Source organism: Ipomoea triloba, chromosome 6 (genome assembly GCF_003576645.1).
Source record: "Ipomoea triloba cultivar NCNSP0323 chromosome 6, ASM357664v1".
NCBI classification, from domain to species: Eukaryota; Viridiplantae; Streptophyta; class Magnoliopsida; order Solanales; family Convolvulaceae; genus Ipomoea; species Ipomoea triloba.
In genome coordinates, this window is record NC_044921.1 from 26,069,764 (window position 1) to 26,093,267 (window position 23,504).

At 37.0% G+C, this 23,504-nt stretch overlaps 6 protein-coding genes across 10 annotated transcripts; 4 read left to right on the top strand and 2 right to left on the bottom strand.

Moving 5' to 3' along the window:
• Positions 1 to 2,254: 2,254 nt before the first annotated feature.
• Positions 2,255 to 5,896, top strand: LOC116022796 (RHOMBOID-like protein 12, mitochondrial). Its single transcript, XM_031263676.1, has 8 exons — positions 2,255 to 2,689; positions 3,963 to 4,083; positions 4,177 to 4,296; positions 4,513 to 4,623; positions 4,797 to 4,847; positions 5,042 to 5,146; positions 5,241 to 5,282; positions 5,630 to 5,896. Exons 1-8 carry the CDS (start codon positions 2,358 to 2,360, stop codon positions 5,723 to 5,725), a joined length of 978 nt encoding a protein of 325 aa, XP_031119536.1. The 5' UTR covers positions 2,255 to 2,357; the 3' UTR covers positions 5,726 to 5,896.
• Positions 5,897 to 7,348: 1,452 nt separating this feature from the next.
• Positions 7,349 to 11,975, top strand: LOC116022403 (protein LONGIFOLIA 1-like). Of its 3 annotated transcripts, none has more exons than XM_031263132.1 (5): positions 7,349 to 7,705; positions 7,873 to 8,522; positions 8,691 to 8,761; positions 8,863 to 10,825; positions 10,983 to 11,975. In XM_031263132.1, exons 2-5 carry the CDS (start codon positions 8,381 to 8,383, stop codon positions 11,777 to 11,779), a joined length of 2,973 nt encoding a protein of 990 aa, XP_031118992.1. In that variant the 5' UTR covers positions 7,349 to 7,705; positions 7,873 to 8,380; the 3' UTR covers positions 11,780 to 11,975. The 3 variants fall into 3 exon arrangements, with proteins under 3 accessions (XP_031118992.1, XP_031118991.1, XP_031118993.1); XM_031263131.1 differs by having other exon boundaries at positions 7,911 to 8,522; XM_031263133.1 differs by having other exon boundaries at positions 8,248 to 8,522.
• A 392-nt stretch (positions 11,976 to 12,367) lies between these two features.
• LOC116022919 (psbQ-like protein 3, chloroplastic) lies at positions 12,368 to 13,092 on the top strand. The gene has a single exon (XM_031263832.1). The coding sequence runs from the start codon at positions 12,410 to 12,412 to the stop codon at positions 12,980 to 12,982; it is 573 nt and encodes a 190-aa protein (XP_031119692.1). The 5' UTR covers positions 12,368 to 12,409; the 3' UTR covers positions 12,983 to 13,092.
• A 223-nt stretch (positions 13,093 to 13,315) lies between these two features.
• LOC116022061 (glycerophosphodiester phosphodiesterase GDPD6-like) lies at positions 13,316 to 17,156 on the top strand. The gene is made up of 8 exons (XM_031262613.1): positions 13,316 to 13,555; positions 15,260 to 15,438; positions 15,567 to 15,750; positions 15,840 to 15,914; positions 16,044 to 16,153; positions 16,253 to 16,471; positions 16,561 to 16,716; positions 16,795 to 17,156. The coding sequence occupies exons 1-8, from the start codon at positions 13,540 to 13,542 to the stop codon at positions 17,032 to 17,034; spliced, it is 1,179 nt and encodes a 392-aa protein (XP_031118473.1). The 5' UTR covers positions 13,316 to 13,539; the 3' UTR covers positions 17,035 to 17,156.
• Positions 17,157 to 17,207: 51 nt separating this feature from the next.
• Positions 17,208 to 20,580, bottom strand: LOC116022945 (replication protein A 70 kDa DNA-binding subunit B). Its single transcript, XM_031263863.1, has 12 exons — positions 20,369 to 20,580; positions 19,902 to 20,048; positions 19,646 to 19,801; positions 19,321 to 19,498; positions 18,958 to 19,228; positions 18,764 to 18,866; positions 18,555 to 18,679; positions 18,391 to 18,469; positions 18,163 to 18,307; positions 17,829 to 17,989; positions 17,616 to 17,736; positions 17,208 to 17,537 (listed from the first exon to the last, which is right to left on the bottom strand). Exons 1-12 carry the CDS (start codon positions 20,494 to 20,496, stop codon positions 17,337 to 17,339), a joined length of 1,815 nt encoding a protein of 604 aa, XP_031119723.1. The 5' UTR covers positions 20,497 to 20,580; the 3' UTR covers positions 17,208 to 17,336.
• Positions 20,581 to 21,076: 496 nt separating this feature from the next.
• LOC116023812 lies at positions 21,077 to 23,101 on the bottom strand. Of its 3 annotated transcripts, none has more exons than XM_031264829.1 (3): positions 22,967 to 23,101; positions 21,723 to 22,471; positions 21,077 to 21,516 (listed from the first exon to the last, which is right to left on the bottom strand). In XM_031264829.1, the coding sequence occupies exons 2-3, from the start codon at positions 22,112 to 22,114 to the stop codon at positions 21,504 to 21,506; spliced, it is 405 nt and encodes a 134-aa protein (XP_031120689.1). In that variant the 5' UTR covers positions 22,115 to 22,471; positions 22,967 to 23,101; the 3' UTR covers positions 21,077 to 21,503. The 3 variants fall into 3 exon arrangements, with proteins under 3 accessions (XP_031120689.1, XP_031120687.1, XP_031120688.1); XM_031264827.1 differs by having other exon boundaries at positions 21,077 to 21,524; XM_031264828.1 differs by having other exon boundaries at positions 21,077 to 21,583.
• Between the last annotated feature and the right edge of the window lie 403 nt (positions 23,102 to 23,504).

The following is a 23,504-nucleotide window of genomic DNA, read 5'->3' on the forward strand; positions in this document are numbered from 1 at the left end:
TAGGCATAAGGAATGGGTATGAAAGTGATTGTTTGTGTTTGGTTGATAGGTTTTGTGAATGCTACTATGGGTTTGTAATACCCCATTAATGACAAAACCCATACCCTTATTACATAAGGGTTTCATCTCCCTTCCTCCTTTCTTCCTCACTATTAATAATCATTCTCATTCCACCAAATTACCAAACATGTTAAATACTTTCACCAAAACCCATTACCATTACCAAGTATTTGATACCCATTCCGATTCCGATTCCCATGTGCGAACCAAACGCACCCTAAGTCTAAAGAAATGCAAAGAGAGGGAAGAGTTAACAATAATTAAAAGAATGGGATTCATATTCCCATCTTAACTAGAAGTCTCAAATTTAAATTTTGAGAATACAATTAATTTATACTCCGTAATTTATTAGGAAGCGTTTTGTCACTCTTTAAGATTGTACTCTCAACATGTTGTCCTAGTTTACTAACGGAGAAAAAACATATCAGACCAGTAATACTGCGAGTCATTTTCATTTTAACTAGATGTTTCGGATTTAAATTGTGATAATATAACTATTTTATAATTCATGAGGGAACGTTTTTGTCACTCTAAAGTCCTACTCAGTATGAACATAATTAGTGTTGATGTATCGCGTAGTTGAGTGGGGGAGAAACATATGGTAGGGCCAACAAAATAATTAAAAGAATGGGTTCTCTTAACTCACTTTCAAACAAGGAATTTATGCAGCAATTGGTGCACACCAATTATCCTCTAAGTACACAACAACAGTACATCAGTACAGCTGCTAAGCACTCTTGGATCATGACTAATCAAATATTATATTCCTCCAACATTTAACCAAGTTGTTAGATATGTAACAACCTTGATGTAAACAAACTATGCATTTGGCATGCATGTTTGATACCCATATTGTTATCTTAAGATGCCCAATTTGATTTATTATAATTTTGTGTGACCTAACCATGTGCTTTGCATGTTAGGGCATCCTCAATAGTGACATTTTTGGGGTGATTTTTGAAGTGCCAACTAAGAAAGAGGTGAAGGAAAGAGAAGAAGGAAAAAAGAGAATTTCTTTTTAAAAAAGTTAGAGCACTAACGCAACCAAAAAAAAAAAAAAAAAAAAAAAAAAACAGAGCAACTGATGCGCCCAACTGGGCATGATCGCCCCAATTGCCTTTCGCTTCCTTTTTCTCTCTCTTGCGAGTCTTACAAAAAATACCTGTTGCAAGCCAGGGAGACCCTAAAAATTCTCTATCTCTTTCTCTCCTCCACATAAGTCTTATTTGTCAACAAACGGTTAAAAAAAAATCATTAATGTGGGATGCCCTTAGTATAACAGATGGAGGACTTGAGGTGTGTGGCTCAGATGTGATCATGGAATCTCTCAACAAACTTTAACAACTCGCCTATAGTATGTCCATCTTTGCTATTATTTATCTTGTTTAATTTATTTTTTTGAATAATGAGGGAAACATGAGAAAAAAAAAAAAAGTGAAACTTTTGGCTTATGAGGAAGTTTGTGGGTGAAGTTTGATACTGATTAAATTATTTCTTTACAAGGTAGTTCTGAGCCACTCATTTAAAATGATAACAGATGTGTCATCACACTACATAGTAATCGGTACAGATAAAATTATTTTAGCAATATGAAAACTGTAAAATGATTTGGGCCCAATTTTAGATCGAACCAATTCTGTCTTCAAAAGTTGGGGCTTAATTTGGGTTTAAGCCCACCGGATCTATCCAATTGGATTTTATATTTGGGCCTCTTTTAGCTCTGGACTTTATAATGGACTAAATGGGCTTCCATCTTACTCAACTAGATTCACATAAACTTGTAACTAAAGGTGAACATGCTTGAAAAATGAAAATTTTGCTTATAGGTATATAATATGGGTTGTGTAGTGAAAGAAACTTTTGATTTATTGGAAACTCTATAGTTATTATTCGAAAATGAGTTTTGAATAAAGTATATTATGATCTAAACTGATAAATGATTATATTAAGATAAATTAGTCTATGTGAGTTTGTGATTTTAGCAGGAAAGATATAAAAATGAGATAAATTATACTAGATTGTCATATTTGACATACTCAAATCAAGAGAACTAATATGCAAGTATCACGTAGAGTTGAATTTATGAACTTATAGTTACAAAATCAATTGCTTTTAAGAAAAGGAAATTAAAGTTTGGATAGTTTTGCAAGCCTACACAGTTTATCAATGCCCCATTATACTTGGCACTTAGCATTTTCCTTCCTTTTTCTGTTCCTACCTCATTTCATCTCTGCGCTACAACTTGAGAATAGAGACCCAAAACCTTTAAAATCAAGGCTAAAACACTATTTCTCGCAATGCAGAGACTCTTCTCCCTCAAGGGCCTCTCCAAGATCACCAGAAATCTCCCAAATCCCTCTGAAACCTTCACCCTGCCGCCCCACCACCATCTGTTTTCTCACTTCAACACCTCTTGCTCGCGCCCACATTCATGGACGGCCCCGAATTTGAAGAGCTATCATGGGCTGTTTTCAAGCTCACTCCCCAAAAACCCAGTCTTGAGAAATGCCCTTTTGAAGAGTGGCCAATCCAACGCTGTTGCTGAAACGCAAAATTGGCTCCTCCGCTTTCGACTTCCTCGACGAAATTTCCGTTCCGATTTCTCGTCGTTTTCCAATCGATATACCCGGTATTTTACTTTTCCCCCTTTCTATTTGGTTGAATTTATATTCAAGTCTGTTTGGTTTCTGGGGAAGGTAAAGATTGAATTTTTAATTTGAATGTGATCATTTGATTTTGTTTTCTTTATTTTGCTGCAATTTTTAAATTGAACTGGATGGAGTGATGGAGAATTGTATTGCATTATGATTTCTTTTAAAATTGGGTGTTTTTAGTTTATTTGATGAGTGTTTCAAAAGAAAGCCAGTGCATAAAAAGGATGGGCAGGCTTACAGCTGTTGTGCTTTGGTTCAATAGACTGTACCTTTGGTTCCATTTGGTGATATGAGACATGCCTTTCTCATTTATTGCACTAAAGGTTCTGCATTCTTAACCAAAAGAAGTGATACTTTTCTGTTAAGGCCAGACAAGGCATCTTTGAGACTTTGACAAGAAAAGAAGCACAGGCTGCTACCATGTTGGACTATAGTAAACTAATCTTATTCTATACATTTCTCAAGTTTGGAGTTCATTAATCTTTTTTATGTTTGTCTTCTTCTTTTTTTTTTAAATAAAATATAAGAGAATTCATTAATCAATTCAAATCAAGCCTCAATCTTTTTATGATTCTCATTGACAGCTTTGATTGTTGGGCTAATGGTAAAAGCCATAATCTTAGATTTTCATCTTTGTTTTTAGATGTTGGTACTGTTTAACTTTGTGTAGGAGCTTTGCTCTTAAACATTTCCTTCCTGTGTCAGAAATGAATAAATGGCACCTGACATCTGTCCTTAAGTGAGTTATATGCATCATGAGAATTAAAAGTAACAAAGGAATAGAAGTTTCACTTTAGAAATTAGGTTCATGGATAAAATATTTTAATTTGGAGGATGTTTTATTCTTTTAGCCATCAAAGAATCTTATTTAGGAGTTAGGACTTAGGAGTAATCATTGGCTGAGAGTTAGAACAATCTGCCTTATTTTCCAGTTACCATCTCTACACACAAAGGACTAAGGAGTACACTATTCAATTTTATTTAGAATTAATTCCACTTTTTTCCCTTAGATACCAAAAGTCTGAATAGCACTATAGTCATTGTCCAAAATGATTTTTTTTTTTTTCTTTCTTTCCAGCTTTCTTCTTTCAATGCTGTTATATTTGCCTCTTAGCTATTCATCCTTGTTTATCCTATGATGTGTTTATCTTGTAGGGGTTTCTGAGTAGTCTCCCCCACCTTTTGCCCCGCACAACATAAAAATAAATAAATAAATACCACTAAACAACATTCTTTTTCCACGTGTAGGGGATCATGGTTTCAAGGTCTAACACCTGATGGAGTTGTGATAGGTTTGATTCTGTCTAATGTGGCTGTTTTTCTATTATGGAGGGTTGCTGATACTGGATTCATGTTGAGGAACTTCACTGTGAGTTGTTATACTTTGCCTACTTGAGTGGGTGGGAACTAAGGCAAAGCTAGTTATATGCAATACACTTTGAATTTATTCTTTGTTTCTCAGATTTCAGTCGACAATTTTACAAGTGGACGGCTGCACACATTGGTAACCTCTGCATTCAGCCAAGCTGATCAGTGGCACCTTATCTCTAACATGGTTGGACTCTACTTTTTTGGGTCAAGCGTAAGTGCAAATCTTGAAAGTATTATGGCTTTGGCATTCAGTTCCTATCTTGTTGTCAACTTACATATTTAAAATTAACTCCTTTTATTTCAGAGTATTTCTTTTAGTAAATGGTTATATGGGTTGAGAGCATTATTTGTCTTTGAGTCACTACTTACTGGATTAATGGTTATCTCCTTCGGTAAACTAATTATTTGTCATTCCACTTCACCGCAGATAGGAAGAACCTTTGGCTCTGAATATGTTTTGAAGTTGTATCTATCTGGGGCAGTTCTTGGCTCAGTCTTTTTCTTAGTCTATCACGCCTTTATAGCTCCATCAATGCAGGTAGTGCTTTTATTTTGTTAGAATTCTTGAGGCAGTGATAAAGAGTCCCCGTTTACTGGCAAGGCAGAAACCCAGTGAGACCAGAATTTCCCGCATGAATTAAGTAGGAAAAGAAGTTCCCTTACCACTAAACCTTTCAAAGTTAACTGTTTACAGTTTCTTGTGTTTCATAGGCACAAAGGAGCCGAATACCAACACTGGATTCTTCAAGAGTACCCGGAATGGTATATTCACGTTCTTTTTCTTGATGTCTGCTTTGCTGCATTTGCCCTTCCTTTTTAACATCTTTGTTAAAAATCTTCTATTTTTCAAAATACAGATACTTTCAGGTTTTCGGGATCCTCCCCGTGCCATAACAAAGCATATGTGAAAAGTTTATTATTTTTCTCGCTTAACTCAATTCTGCTAACCCTTTCAGGGAGCAAGTGGGGCGGTGAATGCAATTATGCTGCTTGATATATTCCTCTTCCCCAAAAAAACCTTATATTTTGACTTCATAATACCAGTTCCCGCAATCTTATTGGTGCGTATTTATCGTTCCACTAATTTCTAAAGGAACAATGATTTGCCAGTGATTCAATAGCACATAATCATTGATTCTGTTTGTTATTGTCCAGGGAATTTTTCTTATTGGAAAGGATGTGCTAAGAATATTGGAGGTACGATCTTCTTGCACTCGATTTCTCTTCATGCTGTACTAATGGAGTGATTATTATTAACAAGTAATCACACAATTTTGTCGGTTATTCAAGAGAAAAGCCGATATGATCAACTGTTTATCACTAGACTATTCGATAAACTGCTTTTCCCTTGTGCTCCAACACTTATCTCTAGACTACACGATAAACTGTTCCCCTCTTGTGCTCCAACTTCTATAAAGATCCCTTACCAACGCTTTCTCCTCTAGAGAACCCTTTTCTTGCTTATTTGTGTGTTATAAGATCAGCCTTCTGTCAGAGATAAACTATGATGTTAACATCGTATTTACTTTCTCCTGTTGCTGCAGGGCGATCACCGTGTCTCTGGATCTGCTCACCTGGGAGGGGCTTTTGCAGCTGCTATAGCGTGGGCACGAATGAGACGGGGTCGATTCAGATTTTAGTTCCATGGGAAGTATACAGATCCTGCAGAAATTTCAGTGTTTTAGACAGGACATTTGAATGTAATGTAGATTTCTGGTTCTATTTTTCACTCATCTTCACAGATTATTTGACATTCAGAAATGTTGGATATTCTTCATGGATTAGTTAAATTAGCCTTTTTTCAAGAATTATTTTTTCTTTTTTTTTAAATCAGCATAACAGTATAACACTGTTACAATTAACAATCCAATGAATTCATCATACAAAAGATGCCAATATTTGCCTTTGAGTTGTTGGCTTTCAAAGAAAAAGAAAGGTTAAAGTAAAAGAAACTAAACTAAAGATTAGTTGAATTTTTAAATAGTAAACATATATAATATACACATAAAGATGCAATAGAAATATAATTTTTGATATTATATTTAAAATTAGTTAACTACGTATAATTAATTTAAAGTATATTATACATGAATTATAACCTATGATCATAAACAACAATAATGATATATTTTGAGAAGGGGGAAAAAGTTAGGCATAATGTACCAATCAAGCATAGTAGATAGAGAGCAATGTTTCTTAGAACATAGAGATAAGATAGCAAAGGATATGCATAGGTAATAATATATTGTTGTTTTTCACATTAAAGCTCATTTATGTACCCCCCACATGGTGTCTCTTCCACTTTATGCATGTGCCTTTTCCCCATTTCAACATCATCTTTCTAAGCTAGGATAGGTGAACCTTGCATTCACCATCACATGATGTTTGCATTGCTAGCTACCCCATACCTAGAATTTATGTGATGATTGGTGAAACTTTTAAAAATATCGTAATTCAAAGGGTAATCTCAACTAAGTTAATTGAACTGTTGATGATAATGATAATTCACGAGATTTCAAATACTCATTCCCTCCCATGTGGAGTGCAACCGAGTGTCACTAAACCACAAGGTGTTAAGTTGTTTTACAATTTGTACGAGTAACTTAAGTTGTCTTACAATTTGTATGTTTTTTTTTGTGAAGAGTTATCTAATTCTTAAAATTCATCCCTCTCAACATCCTCCTACTTATATTAGTTTTCTCACTTAACCATCTTTTCAATGTCTAGATCGACAATGACATTATATTGAACAAATCCTCTTTGCTTAGCCAGCCACATGCTGTCATGCACTTCTTAACCCCACATCCCTTGGCTTGGCTTGTTTAATAAATAAGCTGTAACTATCCAAATGTATATTTTGAGTAAAGTCTGTCTTGTGACTTTATCCAGTAAAAAGCTACAAATAAGATAAATCAACATAAGTTGTCCATAACTACCACCTGAAACCAATAATATCACTAGATAACTCCCATAAAAGTTAAACTTGAGATATTGTGATTACCAAGACATTTATCTAGCTAACTTGTTTGCGGATTGTTCTAATGTTAAATTTAGTCTGGTCTCCTCTCATAAAATTAATTATCTCATCGTTACATTAACAATTCGTTTACCAAACTTTCAATTACCCAGGCACCGTTGGGGCCAATAAATGGCAAAACGTTAGAGTTGGATAAAAAGGTAATGGAGTACCGGTGTACTTGAGAATAACGGGGTGACATGATTGGGGGTTTAGAATTGGACCAAAACATCATCCATGCCAAACTCTATCATCCTCTTATTCTGCTTCAAAGTGGAGTCAAAGGTTAGCCCTCGGACCCAGAAGCCCCAAATTCTGTGAATACCTTAGCCACAGTCTCCTGACAACTCCACATGGTGAGGGCATGCAGACATATTTAGACCCACCCCTCTCATCATTACACATGGAAGTCTGCTGGAATTTCTGCCCCCTCACATCCCTCTCCTGCATTTCCCTCTTCACAATTATGGAGGATTATAATGCAATGCTTCTATTGTAGTGTAATTTCAACCACATTTCATTGCTGCTCCCCTTTGTTAAGTTTACTATTTCTCTGGTATTTTCATGTATTGGCATTCAACACATTGGAAGCTGAAGCCTTAAGGTACTGGTTTTTTACTGTTTAGATTTTTTTTTTGGTGTTTCTGGAAAAAGATTTGATTTTTGCTAACTGGTATCACATATACATGTAAAAATGCAAGTTTTGTGAAGTTTTCTTGTTGTTTGGAAAAAAGATTTGATTTTTGTTGACTGGGTGTCAATTTTGGGAAGTTTTTGAAGAATATTGAAGAAGGGAACTTGTATTGTAGGGGAGGCAGGTATCCAAGACTTGAATTCTGTCTGAAGGAAGTGTCTTAGATGCTTATGAGTTATAGCCTAATTAGATTTGGAGTCTGGTTAGCTGGAAGTGCTGGTATTTTGGGGAAATTTTGAATCTTTGATTGAAACCTGAGGCCAAGATTGTCTGGGTTTATGTTGTTGAAGATGGTTGGTTCATTTGTTACATCAATTTTTAAAGGGTTCTGATCATCTGGCTTTGTGGGGACTGGAAAAGTCTTCAAATTAGCTTTTTGATTGGAAAGTACTTGGTACCAGTAATGCCCTTTAGATTCCCATTTTGAACATAAAGCATATTCCTGTATCTAGAGATTGCATCTTCAAGTGTTCAAAGACATTGGACATGATCTTGTGGAGATGAATTCTGTTAACGAAGGGCATTCGAGAGAAAAGACGCTGTGAGGTGGAGCTCGGGAAGTTTTGATCTTGTTGCTGAAGAAAAATGGCAGCGAGGCTTTTGCATTCTTTGGCTGATGACAATCCAGATTTGCACAAGCAGATTGGCTGTATGAAGGGAATCCTTCAACTCTTTGATCGTCAACATATACGTATAGCTGGCCACAGCCCCGAAGCGCTCACTGCAGGCAAGGATTCCTAGTACTTTTTACTCGAGTTCTTGTTTTGTGAATCCAAATGACCAAACGTTCTTTTCTAGAGGTCTTGCATTGCGATTAAGAGTATTTGGTAACATTATTTGCAGAGTCTATAGATACCAAATGAAAATTGGATAATATCGTTTTGAATCTTTGTAGGTAGTTTGCACTTCAGCGATGACACTTCTGAACAAAATTTATGCAGCACGTACCAGAGATCAGCTGCAGCAGTAAGGAGTTTCAGTCATTTATCTGTACATATCGCTGTTTTCAGTAACAACTTTCTCGATTCATCGAATCTTTTAGTTAGTGTGTGTTCATTTGGTTGCAGGAAAAACAAAAATTCTCTAGAGAATCTTCGACGTACTCATTCTCTTCATTGCAGTCGTCTTCTGTCTCTGTTGATTGTAGAAAACCAGCTCAACGAGAGCATTTGGCTTTCGATAGAGCAACTTTTCCTGAAACTCCTTCAAGGGATCCAGCTATGAACGAAGTAAAAGCATCCCAGCAATATGGTCGACAGGTACTTGACATTAGGGATGTGGTTAAGGACTCTATGAACCGAGAGGGTCAAGGATTATCGACCAAATCCAAAGTTAGAGAGGAAGTAGCAGAATCTATGCTGAAACACACAGTTTTTGATGGGGATTATGAGACAACTCTTGATGTGAAACAAAATTTGCCCGAGGATGTTAAGGATTCTCTTCGAGTTCTTGCTAAGCTTCGAGAAGCCTCGTGGTATAGCAGTGAACCTAGAGAGCCTTCAAGATCATCACCATATCATTCAAAAGATGCTTCTCTGTCTGCTTTATCCTTTGAATCACTGAACATTCCCAAATCCAACTTTGCTTCAAAACCTTCCCGCCAAGATAATGGCGGTACCAATGCTAGGTCTGCTAGGCAGCAAACATCGGGAGCTCAGGCACGGCCTCCAAGTGTCGTGGCGAAGCTAATGGGCCTGGAAACACTGCCAGATTCCATGTCACCGAGTGAGACTAAAATGGGTTCAAACAAAACTTGTCAAAACGAAGATCTAATTCCTCTAGCAAGGTCTTCAGAAGTAAGTGGTAGGTGCTGCAATGCTGTTCAAATATCTAATCCCACGAGGAGCCCTTCGAAGGAACCAAATTCGACTCATTGGAACCCCAACTTAGTTATGAAGCCTATCTCCAGATTTCCGATTGAACCAGCTCCCTGGAGGAAGTTCGACGGGACTCAAGTTTCCAAGAAACCAGCAGCTAGGAACTCCAAGAGTTTAAAAACGCCTCTAAGCTCGTTTCCTTCTGCTTATAGCGAGATAGAGAAGAGATTTATGGATCTTGAATTCACTGAATCAGGCAATGATCTCAGAGCTCTAAAGCAGATACTGGAAACAATGCAGAGAAAGGGGCTCCTTGCTGCCCAAAAAGATTGTCAGGACTCTAATTTTGCGTCTCAGAGGGAGAATAACGAGCAAAACTGTACTAGTTCCTTTCAAAGTGCAAACCAGCGAACGAGGCAGAGCCATCAAATTGGTACTGCCACGAGGGGATCCAATTCATTAAGGCACTTTGAGTCCTCAATTGTTATCATGAAGCCCGCAAAGCTATTGGGGAAATCCGGTACACCATCTTCTTCTGTGATTCCTCTGGACGACTTATCCAATATCCCTAAACTTCAGGGTAATGAAGGCTTCCGTGGTAGAAATGGGGCAGCTACTCGTGTAACAGTCAAGGATCAAAATCTTAAAACTAGTAAAAGAGTCAATACACCAATTAGTTCCGCTAAAACCAATAATAGAACTCCAATATCTCCTCAAGTTTCAGTTAGGTCCAAGGAGAACACTTCGGGCTCAGTAAAGACCTCGGGATTCATCACCCCCGGATTGCAACAGAAGAAACTTGAGTTGGAGAAACGGTCTCGGCCACCCACACCTTCATCAATATCAAGAAGACAAGCAACCAAGCAACAAATGAAGTCTAGTCCCCCTGGTGGAAAGCATGGGCAAAAGAGTTCCAATATCCCGCAAAATGATGTCCAACTGATACGGGGTGAAATATCTAATCAGTCAAACGGGAGTATAATTGCTGACTTAAAAGAAGTTACAGAAGAAGTCACTAGTACTTTACAGTCTTTCGAGAAAAGCAGCAACCAGAGTCCCTTGGCAAAGACTTTCGGTCTATTGGAAAATGAATTATTGGCCGAACGAGCTATCCTTGCCCCTGAATATCCCAGTCCCGTTTCAGTTCTTGACAATGTTGGGTATACAGATGAATCACCCTCCCCCGTCAAACATATTTCAGAAGCTCTGGAAGGTACTGCTTTTCTCTTACGTTTTTGTGAATGTTTGTGTCTGTATTTTTCTTAAATTTTTTACTTAAACTGGACTATAGTAGATGTAGTATGTAGTAACTATTTGCTTTGGGTTTCAAAATGACCCTCTCGTCTGATAGTCCATCATTTACGTAACAGATGACAGATCAGAGTATCGAGATTGTAATCCAGATGATAATGCTACATCAAGCACCTTTGGTTATCCCGTCACTCTGGGGATTAATAGAAAGAAACTAAAGAAGATTGAAAATCTTGTTCAGAAACTCAGAAGGTTGAACTCTAGTCATGATGAAGTCCACACGGATTATATTGCTTCGATCTGTGAGAGCACGAACCCCGATCATAGATATGTTGCTGAAATTTTATTAGCTTCCGGCCTTCTCCTTGGAGACCTTGGTTCAAGCACAACAACGTACGAGTTCCATTCATCTGGCTACCCGATCAATCCCGAGCTGTTTTCCGTTCTGGAACAAACCAAGGAAAGCACTTTAGGCAAGGAAGAATGCACCAAAGAAAACAGCAACGCGTTGAAGCCCAAGGAGAAGATCCATCGGAAGCTCATCTTTGATTTTGTCAATGAACTCCTTGCTGCGAAATTGGCTTTAGTAGGACCCTTTTCTGAGCCATGGCTAAGGCCACGGGTGGCAGCCACGAAAGCCCCGAATTCACAAAAGCTTCTGAGAGAGTTATGTGCAGAGATAGAACAGCTCCACGTTAAACCATCCAGATTCTCCTTGGACCAAGACGATGAGCCAAGAAACATATCATGGGAGGATCAGCCAGAAAGTTGGACAGATTTCGCGGGTGAAACTTCAAACATTGTTCTTTCTTTAGAGCGCTTAGTCTTTAAAGATTTAGTTGATGAGATAGTAAGGGGTGATGGTAACAGTTTGAGAACCAAGCCAACCAGACAGAAGCAACTCTTCAAAAAATAATAGCTTGTTTCTACTTCCCTGCTTATCATTCCATTTTCTTGTATCTTTCTTTTCATTACCTTTCTGGTTTTTGCTAAGAGTACTATACAACATTCATGAATTGATATTGTAGTTCTTGGATGGAATGTAAAGGGGAAACCACCTTGATTGTATTATATTACAATTATATACTGATGTCTGATGATAATGATGCCAATTTATCTAAAAAGTAAAAACCATGTTTTTTCTTTTTCCATCTTAGCATTCTAGCTAGTAGCCAAGTGGATGATACTCATGATAGGTTGTAATTGAAGTAGAATAGATACATTATGCCCACAACTAATATGTGCTAACAAACATTTAGACTCTTTTTGGATAATGAGAGAAATCAGTTGCCACTACATGAGGATAAACCTGTCATGTAATCTTAGTCAGCAAAAAATCACAAAGAATCGGGTAAACCTGTCATGTAACCCTAATCAGCAAAAATTCACAAAGAGATAAACCAACCAGCGAAAGACCACATGATGTTGATTGAAACTTTAGACTGGATAACTATTTATATTAACTCAAAGTAAATTCTTTCAAGGATTTATACAAGAAACCCCACACCCCAACAGCTCTCTTTTATCTTATCCATCCAGAAGGAATATGGCATTACAATCTTTAGCACACAAGCTCCTTCAACCACTCCACATTTCCCCAACCTTCACAAAACCCTCCACCATTCAAGCAAGAAGAAAAAACCCTATAGTCTCCTCCCTCCATATCAAAACTAGAAGAGCCATAGCCCTAACCATAGCAGCATCCACCCCACTTCTCTTCCTTCTGTCAAGAAGAGAAGCCATTGCAGGCTTTGACCTTAGACTGACAGAGCCAGAACAGACCCTTGAAGAAGCCCTGTCCACCATTGAAGACCATGCAAAAAGCTTGTTACAAGTGAAGGAATTGCTGGAGGAAGATGAGTCCTCATGGAGAGAAGCTCAGAGAGCCTTGAGAAACAGATCAGCTCTGCTGAAACAAGACATTTACACAATCATTCAGGGTAAGCCAGGGACTGAGAGGCCTCTGCTGAGGAAGATGTACTCCACATTGTTCAATAGTGTCAGCAGGTTGGATTATGCAGCTAGGGATAAGGATGTGACACGTGTCTGGGAATCTTATGATAACATTGTCATGGCCCTTGATGATATTTTACCCAAATTATTACCTTCAAAATCATAAATCAGACATTTTTGCAGCTAGTCTTCAATTCATTTCCCTTTTCTTTTCATTAATTATAATTATTGTAATAGAATACTAACCCTAATATGAGATGATGGGATTTCTTTTGACTTACCGACTTAACTAGAGGTCTCGGGTTCAAGCCCACGAGCCGAAAATGTTGAATTTAGCCATATATAAGTTGACTTCTACTGAAAGCTTCAAACATAGATGATATATTGATATCAATAATTCAATCCCAACTTGAAAAAATAAAAAAATAAACTAAAAAGAAAAGATAATGCATTTTTTATGGTTTATGTATTGATATACTTAAATCTTAAAATATCCGAAAAAATCTTATCTTTGAGTCTCCCAAGATCAGGAGTTTGTTATTTACTGACCTGCAGATTTATAGTACTAAACAAATTTGAAATAAAGAATATTCCTGGAAATACATGGGATCCGCGGCTACTAAAGCGGGAACACAACTGCATATTTCACTGTGATTCTCTTCTCCTTCATTTATTAAAAGGAGAGGAAAAGGCTTTCACTACAACAGAAAAGGTTCAATCTTTATGGCTGCGTTTCAGAGTGAGCTTTCATACCTACATCACAATTCTAAATTTTTTTCTTTTCTTTTCATTGTATTAATTTTGTGCTTGAATCACTTGCATTTCTGTGAAATTCTTGAGATTTTGGTGATAGTGTTTGATAATTAGATGTTTGTTTTCAGCTGAGTTTTACTGTGTATTGATCCCTCTATGCATACGCAATTGGATTGCTCTTTTCAGTTGATAGCAGAACGGTTTTGCTTGTTTTCTGGAATGGGAATGAATTTTCTTGAGCATAAAGATTAAAGAATGCATCTATTTTGGATAAAAGACTGCATTGTGGATTTCTGTCCTGGTTCTGATATAAGAATTTGTTTTATGTTGTTGGTAAAGAGTTAATACCAAATATAGTCTTCGACTATAGTGGTTTTACTCAATTTAGTCCTAAGAGTGACTTTTTGTACTCTATTTAGTCCTCGACTTTAATGATTTTACCCATTTTAGTCCTCAGTTAAGAATTCTGTTTGTTGGGTGTTAATAACAAGGTTAACATGGTAATTTCATTTCTATTTTATTTTTTTTATCAAATTAATTATTAATTATATGTTCTATATATATTTACACAATTGCATACTAAAGACAAAGTAAATTATAATACTTTAGGGAAAAAAAGAAAAAACAGTTAGCAAATAATGAGCAATTAGTTAACTTTGGCATATTGAAATTCTGATCACTTTTCAAATGAATTCAAATAGAAGCATTTTTAGTTATTTTCAAATGAATCCAAACACAAAGCAATTAGCAAATAGCATTAACAGTAATGAATTCAAACTCAATCAATTAGCATTATGTTCCTGTAGTATCAATACATTAGAGATACTAAGATAGAGATAAATTAGGACATATAATTAATAATTAATTTGATAAAAAACAAAATAGAAATGAAATTACCATGTTAACCTTGTTATTAACACCTAACAAACAGAATTCTTAATAACACCCAACAAACAGAATTCTTAACAGAGGACTAAAGTGAGTAAAACCATTAAAGTCGATGACTAAATAGAGTACAAAAAGTCACTTAGGACTAAACTGAGTAAAACCACTATAGTTGAGGACTATATTGGGTATTAACTCTGTTGGTAAAAGTACAAGGATGTTGTTAACTGTGATCTCCAAATGGAATTTCTGCAAGGTCTTCTTTTTTTTTTTTTTTCATGTGATCATAGTGCCAAAAACATCATTTTTTTTTTTTAATGATGTGGAGATCTGTAGTCACTACCGAGAGTGGGCCAAGGGTGTGCATTGGCCCGCTTTGTGACCTTAGTGGCAAAGAATCCTAAGGAGTTAAACCAGCTTAGGTTGATCATAATTGACCAGCTCGTACCAAAAAGGCTAAAGCTAATAGGCTACGTCAAATCTTACGGTTACCAAGTTAACTGTTTAACCAACTTGGCTGGGGTTGCTCCCACAAAAACATCATATTCACATGAAACAACATAGTTTCCAATGCTATCTTTGATGTGATCAAACTATAAAAACATCATATGCACATTAAGCATGTGTAAACAGCTCTTCTGGTGTTTTGATGAAGCCAAAGTGTTTTAGTATCTTGTGTCTACATAAATGCTTATATTTTGTATATACTTGTGCTTAGATTTACAAGAAATACTGAAAATAATGTATTATATGTAATTTTTATATTAGAATAACATATAGTTTCTTGTTCTCATTGCATTGGCAGGTCTTGCCCCCTTTGTTCTTCTGTTACTATTTGTTGGGTGCTCTGCCAGGCCTCTCTACCCACTTCCTAGCAGGAGAAACGACCGAAATAAACAGCCTTTACAAACCTTTCGCCCATATAACATTGCTCATCGGGGTTCAAATGGAGAAATTCCTGAAGAAACCGCTGCTGCATACATGGTAAAAAAGCAATAGAATTTTAGCTAAGCTGTTTTAACATTACTCTCATGCATTGGAAGCATCGATTTCAAAGGAACTGTTAGTTGTTCATCTATTTTGTGTGTCCCTGAAACTTAAGTCTCTTGCAGAGGGCTATCGAAGAAGGTGCTGACTTCATTGAAACAGATATTTTAGCAACGAAAGACGGTGTTCTAATATGCCATCATGATGTAAATCTCGATGACACGACTGATATTGCGAAGCATAAGGAGTTTGCAGATCGAAAGAGGACCTACGAGGTTCAGGGGGTGAACATGACAGGCTATTTCACTGGTATTGAATCTACACTTTTAACCTAGTGTAATCTTGGAAGCTGCAACCTTTATAGGATATCGCCTATAGTTTATTTTCATCATATGCAGTTGATTTCACACTGAAGGAATTGCAGACCCTTGGGGCAATACAAAGATATTCGTTTCGAGATCAACAATATAATGGTTAGTACTATACGCTTCCACCATTCCCTTCCCCGATGAGTATGTTAGCTCGAGCATGCATAGTTCAGAAAGATGCTTAATGTTGTATGCTGCTATAATTCTTTCCCTATATCCTCGAATACCACGCAGGACAGTTTCCTATCATTACTTTCGAGGAGTACATCTCGATTGCACTTGATGCCCCTAGAGTTGTTGGAATATATCCAGAAATTAAAAACCCGGTGTTTGTTAATCAACATGTGAGTTCTTCATTCCTCCTTATAAGAAAATAGGTTTTGGAAGAAAATGCATATATTGCAGACAAACTAACCTTAGAGCTGCGCTGCTATCTCGGACAGGTTAAATGGCCGGGTGGTAAGAAGTTTGAGGACAAGTTTGTTGAGACACTAAGAAAGTATGGATATGAAGGTTCTTATATGTCGAAGAAATGGCTGAAACAGCCTGCATTCATTCAGTCTTTTGCCTCGACATCTCTTATTTATATATCTAATATAACTGACCTACCTAAGGTCTTTCTGATTGATGATCTCACAATATTAACAGAAGACACAAATCAGGTAGATACAGACACTTTATTCACTCGTTGTCTTTAGAACTCGTGTAGAGCTTAAAGTTTAACCCTTTTGATAAATATGTATAATGCCAGACATATTCGGAAATCACTTCAGACAAATACCTCAACTTCATCAAGGACTATGTGGTCGGGATTGGGCCGTGGAAGGATACCATAGTTTCTGTGTCAAACAACTACCTGCAGCCGCCTACTGATCTTGTTGCCCGAGCACATGCCCTTAACCTGCAGGTATGCAAACTTTCTTTATGTTAAAAGTGCTAAAATATCGTTTTTGAGGTATGAACCCTAATTTACATTGCAACCCAGGTTCACCCATACACGTTTCGGAATGAGCACAAATTCTTGCACTTCAACTTCAGCCAAGATCCATACAAAGAGTTCGATTTCTGGATAAACCAGATGGGCGTGGATGGACTGTTCACGGACTTTCCAAGCAGTGTTCGCCAGTTTCAGGAGTGGACTAACCCGCTGTCAGTAGGAGAAAAGGGAGCATCTGGACTACTAGATAGAATTGCCTCAATGATCTTAAAGTCCAAACACACATAATAAGACTTAGAGGAGGTGTATTAATAAGTTTTCCCAATATTCATGTGTAATAACTCATTTCACAGATGTATATCTTGCAGTTTTTGAACAATTACAGTTTTAAAGAATCTGCCTTTTTTCAATTTTTCCAGTTTTGTCTAGCATTGTTTAATGGGGATAGGAAGGCAAAAGGATTGGACTGCAAAATGCAAATAGATTATCTTCACAAGAATCCAACAGATCTGATTAGCAGAGGAACCAATAAACTAGATTTAGTGAAAGAAAATATTCTCTGATTGATTGTTTTAATTTACAAAAGCCAGTTATACACAGATGTTCATCTTAGCCAATTCTTCCAGCAAGTATCTGGATTCAGCTGCAAAATCAACTGGAGCCGCCGCTCTGACTGTTATCCTTTGCCTCTTTTCGTTATTGTACTCTTGGGGTGTAACGCTGACCCGGAAAAGATAAGGAACCCATGTTGCTTCCTTCAATTTCATTTGGTAAGCACTACTATCTCCATCCTAGCAAAAAAATGACAGTGTTACAATGCAGAATATACTAGCCTTAGGGTGTTTTGGTCAAGAATGCACTTTGTTTACCTGAGATTTCAGCCTGTCAAGCTCATCTGCAGAGCATCCAATTATTTTTTCTGCTTGTTCATTGAAGACAGAGAGCCAAGCCTCACCACTCGCATCAGAAACCCTCATGGCAACTATATATCTGGTGTTTGGAACACAGAGGGTAAAGTACTAAAGTTAGAGTTTGAAAACATGTATGGCAAGAGATTGATTTATCAATTTAGAAGTTAAAACCTCAAGCTACAATCTGTGTCGTTCTTCTGGCAACCTTCACACCAGTACCCAGATCCAATGGCCTCGGTAACTTTCTTGTTACATGTTTTACAAGCTCTATACCACATCGCTTGATCAGGTTTAATGAAGCTAATATTTGCCTTTATACTGAAAAACACAGGCTGCAAGCAAAGTGGTTCCAATTTAGAGGAATAATAACAAACTAATACTTAATAAACAAGAACTGTCTCAGGAAATCATACTAGGTTAGGTTGTACTGCTGTATTGAAAATTTTCCATCATTGAACTAAACTACAGAATGACTTATGTCCCAAAGATTTGGAGGATAGGATACCTTGTCCTCACCCAGGTTTGGGTTACTTGTTATATGAAGTAGGGATACTCTGTCAGAGTACATGGACCACGATACACCTTTGGCGAAGGAGCTCAAACCAGAGCCAACCGAAGTCAATGAGGTTTCTTTCCCTTCGCAATCATACCTGCAAAAAATAAAGATGAACAGCAAGTGAATGACTTGCAAAAAGAAGTAGAAATTAAGACATCTTATGGAGAATATCTATACCAGGATCTCAATTTTTTGGCTTCAGGCATATCCGGATTCACCAGCACAGTACTTCTAGTAATTGCAGATAAAGATAAACCTGTAACAAGAAGTTTTAGAGCATTATCAAACAAAGGTTTGGTTTTTGCAACTTGGCAAGCTGTGAATCGCGAGAAATAAATTACCTTGGAAATCTCCAACTTTAAGGGATTTGATTGCAACTACTGGGGATTTATCAGCCATATCTAGCAGCTCTTGTCCTACATTGGTGGCTAGATCACTCCAAAGAGACACCACAACAGTCTTCTTCCTGAAAGGTTATGTCAAATGTTCCCGGGTCAATATTGCAAAGGAAGCAAGAATTAAAACCAAAAGTGTTAAAATGGAATCATACGTTTCATCTGCAATGGTTATGTCACGCTTTGGAATCATCTCGTTGTTACTCTTCCTCCTGATACTCATTGTAGAAGACACATTTTGAACCACACCAATAACATCTACAAGTCACCACAGTAAAGCATGTTCATCAAAAAGGACCGAGAGGAATAAGTGGAAACAAAATTGATGGAAAAGGCAAAATTTTCTCACCAACTAGCTCCCGGCCATTTACATAAGAACCCAGTTCATCAATTGCGACGAATTTGAATTTTGTTTCAGGAACAAAAGCAGCTTCATTTATAGCCTCTTCAACTTCAGAGTTCTCATTCAGGGTCATTTCATAATCATTTTGCACTGTCTTGAACTGCTTGTTAGCAACTCTCAAAGTTCCCTTTGAAATGTAATAAACCTTCCCCAATTCAAACTTGTCATAGAACTTCCTCGCAGCCTGGTTGAACATTGTTGCCTGTATTTCTGTGCCCTGTATGTAACCAGGCTAATTAGTTTAGTACACAGCTACTAATAAAATACTAAATTCATGAAGACCTTTAAGATTACTAGAATGTCACTTACATCCTGATCTGCTAATTCAACATTGAAGACACAGCCTTCTCCCCTAGCATTCTTGTAAGACCGCATGTTTCCTTTGCTCGTTACACGAACCTTTATGGTCCAGATTCCTTGATAAGGATTCAAGGAAACAAGTGGATGAATTCTCCGGGTCATTGCCAATCTGGCAGGTGGCGCAATGCTGGTATCAATCAACATAAACAACATTAGAACATACATGTTATAAGCAAAGTACCAAAATCATGACCCACCTAATGAAAAACTTTTAAAAATTAGAATCTTTTCTAAAAGTCACAATCACAAGGAAAACAAAGATAAGAGAACCTACTTTGCATTCTGTTCATGTACAATTTGGGCAGCTGATTTGGCTACAAATTCTTGCTTTGGCTTCAATACTATCCCATTCTCTTCAGTTTTCACACCTGTCTTGTACTCAGCCTCAAGAGGAGAAGATACAGCATCACATTTTGTCACAATCAGGTACCTAAACATGAAATTAACTCAATAAGCAAATTCTAACTTCTAAGCCTTCAAAAATAAACACAAAATTAACTTTTCATAACAGGAGTTTCAAAGATTCTAACTTTTCATTCTTCAATGGGATGTCATTAAGAGTATAATCAAGAATCCGAACTAGACCCAGATTCTGAATAGCACCAGAGATTACTTCAGATGACAAGCTGGATTGTAGAATTGCCTTAAGCTTCATCTTCCCATCATTAGCTGTGAACCTACAAGTAATCAAATATTTTCTTATAATTTAACCATAGCCACTACATTTTGCAAATATAACAACTTTGAACTCATTCTTTGTATAATCTTCAAAGCACAGATTCACATAGCATGTTGAAGAATGTGCTCAAAAAGCTAAACAAAGATTTCGTTTCTACATTTGTGCCTACTCAGAAAAACAAAACCAAGAATAAAATAAAATAAAACAAACCTATGGATCTGATTGAACAGGTTGAAATAAGCAAAAATCACATTTTTAGATAAATAAACTTAACAGCGTGAAGTCCAAAAAGGAAAATCACATAATAAAGAAACTCACATGTAGCGATTCCCAGCTGGTTTGAGATCTACTACTTGAACAATTAACTCCGGGAGGTCCGACCCAGATCCCGGCGATGGGTTTGCTAGTATGGCCAATATCGCATCTGGAGTCACCGATCTTTCCATCTCTTCTTGATTTTTTAGAACCCTCAATGCCGAAAACTCGAGCAATGTAAAGTGTAAAGACTCTGAGGGGAAGAACCAGAGAGATTATCTCAAGATTGCTCTTTTATTTTAAAGTTTTGGAGTTTGAAATTATACTGTTACGGCGGGAAATTTCGTCAGTTTTTGAGGGAAACTATTTGCAGGTGAGATTCGGCGCCAATTGGGAATTTTTGCTGCTGTGGGCTTCGCACCATGTTTTGAGACTTTCTTTTTTTCTTTTCTTACCTATACTATCCATAGTTAAAATTGGTAAGCCCAATTAGTCTAATAATTTAAACAATAGGCCCAGTGGATAAATGTTATGAAGGATCAAACTGATACTAGTCTAAAAATTGTGTGTCTGCAATTGAAATTGAAAACACATAAATATATAATATATTTACTATATACACATAATCTGAATATTATTTTGAACCAGAGTCCACAATGCAATATAAACCATGGTTCATGGTATCATTTGCTGAGATCAATCCTTATACCATGAACCAGGGTTCACCGTGCATGTATATGTGTTTTATGTTGTGAGTTTTTGTGTCTTGTGTTATAAAAATTTTGTACCTTAAAGAGTATGAATTATGTACATGCAATACATTAATAGTTGTCTTACATTCCTGCTATTCCAGATAACCAATGTACAGGACAGGATGTTTATGTTTGTCTTCTAATAATAATAAGGAGCACTTCTGAAGCTTGTAGTGTAATGTAAAGCATTCACCAATTACAGAGTTTTGTCTTTAGCACTTGACACAATGACAAAACCTGCTTAGGTGAACTCTCTCTACTTCCTAAGAACAGAAGCGCAACAGGAGAAGAACCAAGAAAACCAAGTTGTTTGCGCTGGCTGTGCCTCCGCTTGTTGGTTCTCTGACCCTGATGATTTTAATGGTTCCTTCTCCTGGATTGGTTGTGTTTCTGACATTGCCCGCTGCTCTTGGCTTAATCCACACCCGATGCAATCTGGACCGTCTTTATTTCCGTGCCCTGTCAATCTTCATTTCATTCAAACTGATCATTCAGAGGCTATGAGGGGGAAAAAGGTGAAAAGATTCTACAATGATGCAGAGAAGTTCATATTATATGCACATTCTACAGACAGAGAATGAAGTTAGAGTGGTGTGCATCATTGAAAGAAGGCAGGTGAATCTGTTTAAATGATATGAGGTGGAATTCTAAACACAGCTACTCACATTGGGAATGCAAAGGATATTTCACTGGCCATACTGTCTGCAGAGTTATGAGAAATGTGCACCCCAGCATTAGATTTTTGGTTAATTTGATCTTCGTTTTCCCTTACGACCCCTTCCCAGGCTTCATGCTTTCCTATCTCATCACCTTTTCCATCAGTTATCACTTCACTAGAGATGGGATTGTTTGCAGGACTGGACACAGAATCTGCACCAGGTGAGCCTAGTTCTGTCCAAAGGAATTCATCCCTGGTAAAGCTCCCTATTTGGATACTGAACAATGACTCATTGGAGGCTATGCTCCATTCTGCACGATTTGTAGGCGTATCTGGAGCAAACACAGAGGATGGAATCCTATACAATGCATCTTCACAACTCTCCGTTGTTGATCCCATAATGAATAAATTTCTGGAGCTTGAGCTAGGAGAATCAACGAAACTCTTGACTGTGACCGGGAATGAACCACTACATCATTAGATGATTAAAATCACAAAGCAGAACCCTGTGACTGAGTTGGACTTCACGCATTTATAAGAGTCCTCGGCTAAGAGATTATCCATTAGTGTCGGGAGAAGAACTATAAGAGAATTGAAGAATTCAACTACTCAAGTACTCATTCAAGGGACAGTGAGAAGGAGTCTGCAAATTTCAACTGTTCAGATCTCATGCCGAGGTTGGTGTGGTTACTTAGCTGTAGCCAATCGATTCATTTTCACTTGGTAAAACCTTGTACACTTCACATTAACTGGCACCTTTGATAAAATGAAGAAATATACAACATTAGTATGCTAAAGTATAATTCCATTATGCTGTCTTATTCAGAATTTCAGATATGCATTATCTCAGCCTCAAGAAAAAGCCATATTTAGCTTCTATCATTGCCAGAATGAGCAGTATTACCAATCATAATCTAGACATCTTAGCATAATTTACATTCACATTACAACGAGAACTATCATAGGATCGTTTGATTATTTAATTAAGCAAACACAAACGAGCTTAAACTCAGCTTTGATAGCACAGAAATGTCATTTAGTTTAAATAGCTTATAAATTTTATGCTTCTACTTAATCACCATAGTTCTGTTGATATATCACACAGGAAATTATTGCTTCACAGAAATGGATTCCATAATCAATTGCGCACAAAGCTCAACCTAAATTTTGATAGAGAAATAGCAAATCTTCAATTATAAAGGAGAAAAAGCATCGGACCTAGAAGAAAAGGAAAATGAAAGAGTTCCATACCGGGCAATGCAATGGCGTGAAAATTCACCGGGCAAACCCTCCTCTTCGCCGGCCGCGCATTGCTCACCGGCGATTGTCCGATGAGAGTGATTTGGATGAAATCCAATCACGGACACCGTGCGAACAACAAAATCGATAAAAATGGATTTTTTTTACCAAAAACGATCCCGGAAAAAGCCCGAAATAGGCGCGCTTCTCTTTCTCTCTCCTCTTTCAAATATTGACATTTTTTTTCCTCCTTTAAATCAAAATCTATTTGTACCCAACACTAATCAATTAAACATTTTTGAATAAATTTTTGCACTTTTGGAACTCAGTTATACAATATACTTATATCGACGGTATAAACTTAATTTATGAATTATATGTGTGATCATCTTTAACACATAAATTAGGCGTAAAGTGAGAATTTTGTTTATGAGCAATCAAATAAACCATTTTATTAAGTGGCATATTAGTGACATAAATAGTCTCGAAAGACTAAAATTATCATTTTGTGCATTAAATTGAGGGTTAAAGATGATCACGCATATAATTC

Excerpts from the sequence above, each read along its gene's own strand:
- LOC116022796 (XM_031263676.1), top strand. The coding sequence starts at position 2,358 with ATGCAGAGACTCTTCTCCCTCAAGGGCCTCTCCAAGATCACCAGAAAT. Across the intron at positions 2,690-3,962 it reads TTTTCCAATCGATATACCCG|GGGATCATGGTTTCAAGGTC; the intron begins GTATTTTACTTT and ends TTCCACGTGTAG. Across the intron at positions 4,084-4,176 it reads TCATGTTGAGGAACTTCACT|ATTTCAGTCGACAATTTTAC; the intron begins GTGAGTTGTTAT and ends TTTGTTTCTCAG.
- LOC116022403 (XM_031263132.1), top strand. The coding sequence starts at position 8,381 with ATGGCAGCGAGGCTTTTGCATTCTTTGGCTGATGACAATCCAGATTTG. Across the intron at positions 8,523-8,690 it reads CCCCGAAGCGCTCACTGCAG|GTAGTTTGCACTTCAGCGAT; the intron begins GCAAGGATTCCT and ends GAATCTTTGTAG. Across the intron at positions 8,762-8,862 it reads ACCAGAGATCAGCTGCAGCA|GAAAAACAAAAATTCTCTAG; the intron begins GTAAGGAGTTTC and ends ATTTGGTTGCAG.
- LOC116022919 (XM_031263832.1), top strand. The coding sequence starts at position 12,410 with ATGGCATTACAATCTTTAGCACACAAGCTCCTTCAACCACTCCACATT.
- LOC116022061 (XM_031262613.1), top strand. Across the intron at positions 15,915-16,043 it reads TCGAGATCAACAATATAATG|GACAGTTTCCTATCATTACT; the intron begins GTTAGTACTATA and ends AATACCACGCAG. Across the intron at positions 16,717-16,794 it reads CACATGCCCTTAACCTGCAG|GTTCACCCATACACGTTTCG; the intron begins GTATGCAAACTT and ends ATTGCAACCCAG.
- LOC116022945 (XM_031263863.1), bottom strand. The coding sequence starts at position 20,496 with ATGGAAAGATCGGTGACTCCAGATGCGATATTGGCCATACTAGCAAAC. Across the intron at positions 17,990-18,162 it reads CAAACCTGGGTGAGGACAAG|CCTGTGTTTTTCAGTATAAA; the intron begins GTATCCTATCCT and ends CTTTGCTTGCAG. Across the intron at positions 17,538-17,615 it reads TTGACAGGCTGAAATCTCAG|GATGGAGATAGTAGTGCTTA; the intron begins GTAAACAAAGTG and ends TTTTTTTGCTAG.
- LOC116023812 (XM_031264827.1), bottom strand. The coding sequence starts at position 22,114 with ATGGGATCAACAACGGAGAGTTGTGAAGATGCATTGTATAGGATTCCA. Across the intron at positions 21,525-21,722 it reads ATATCCTTTGCATTCCCAAT|ATTGACAGGGCACGGAAATA; the intron begins GTGAGTAGCTGT and ends AATGAAATGAAG.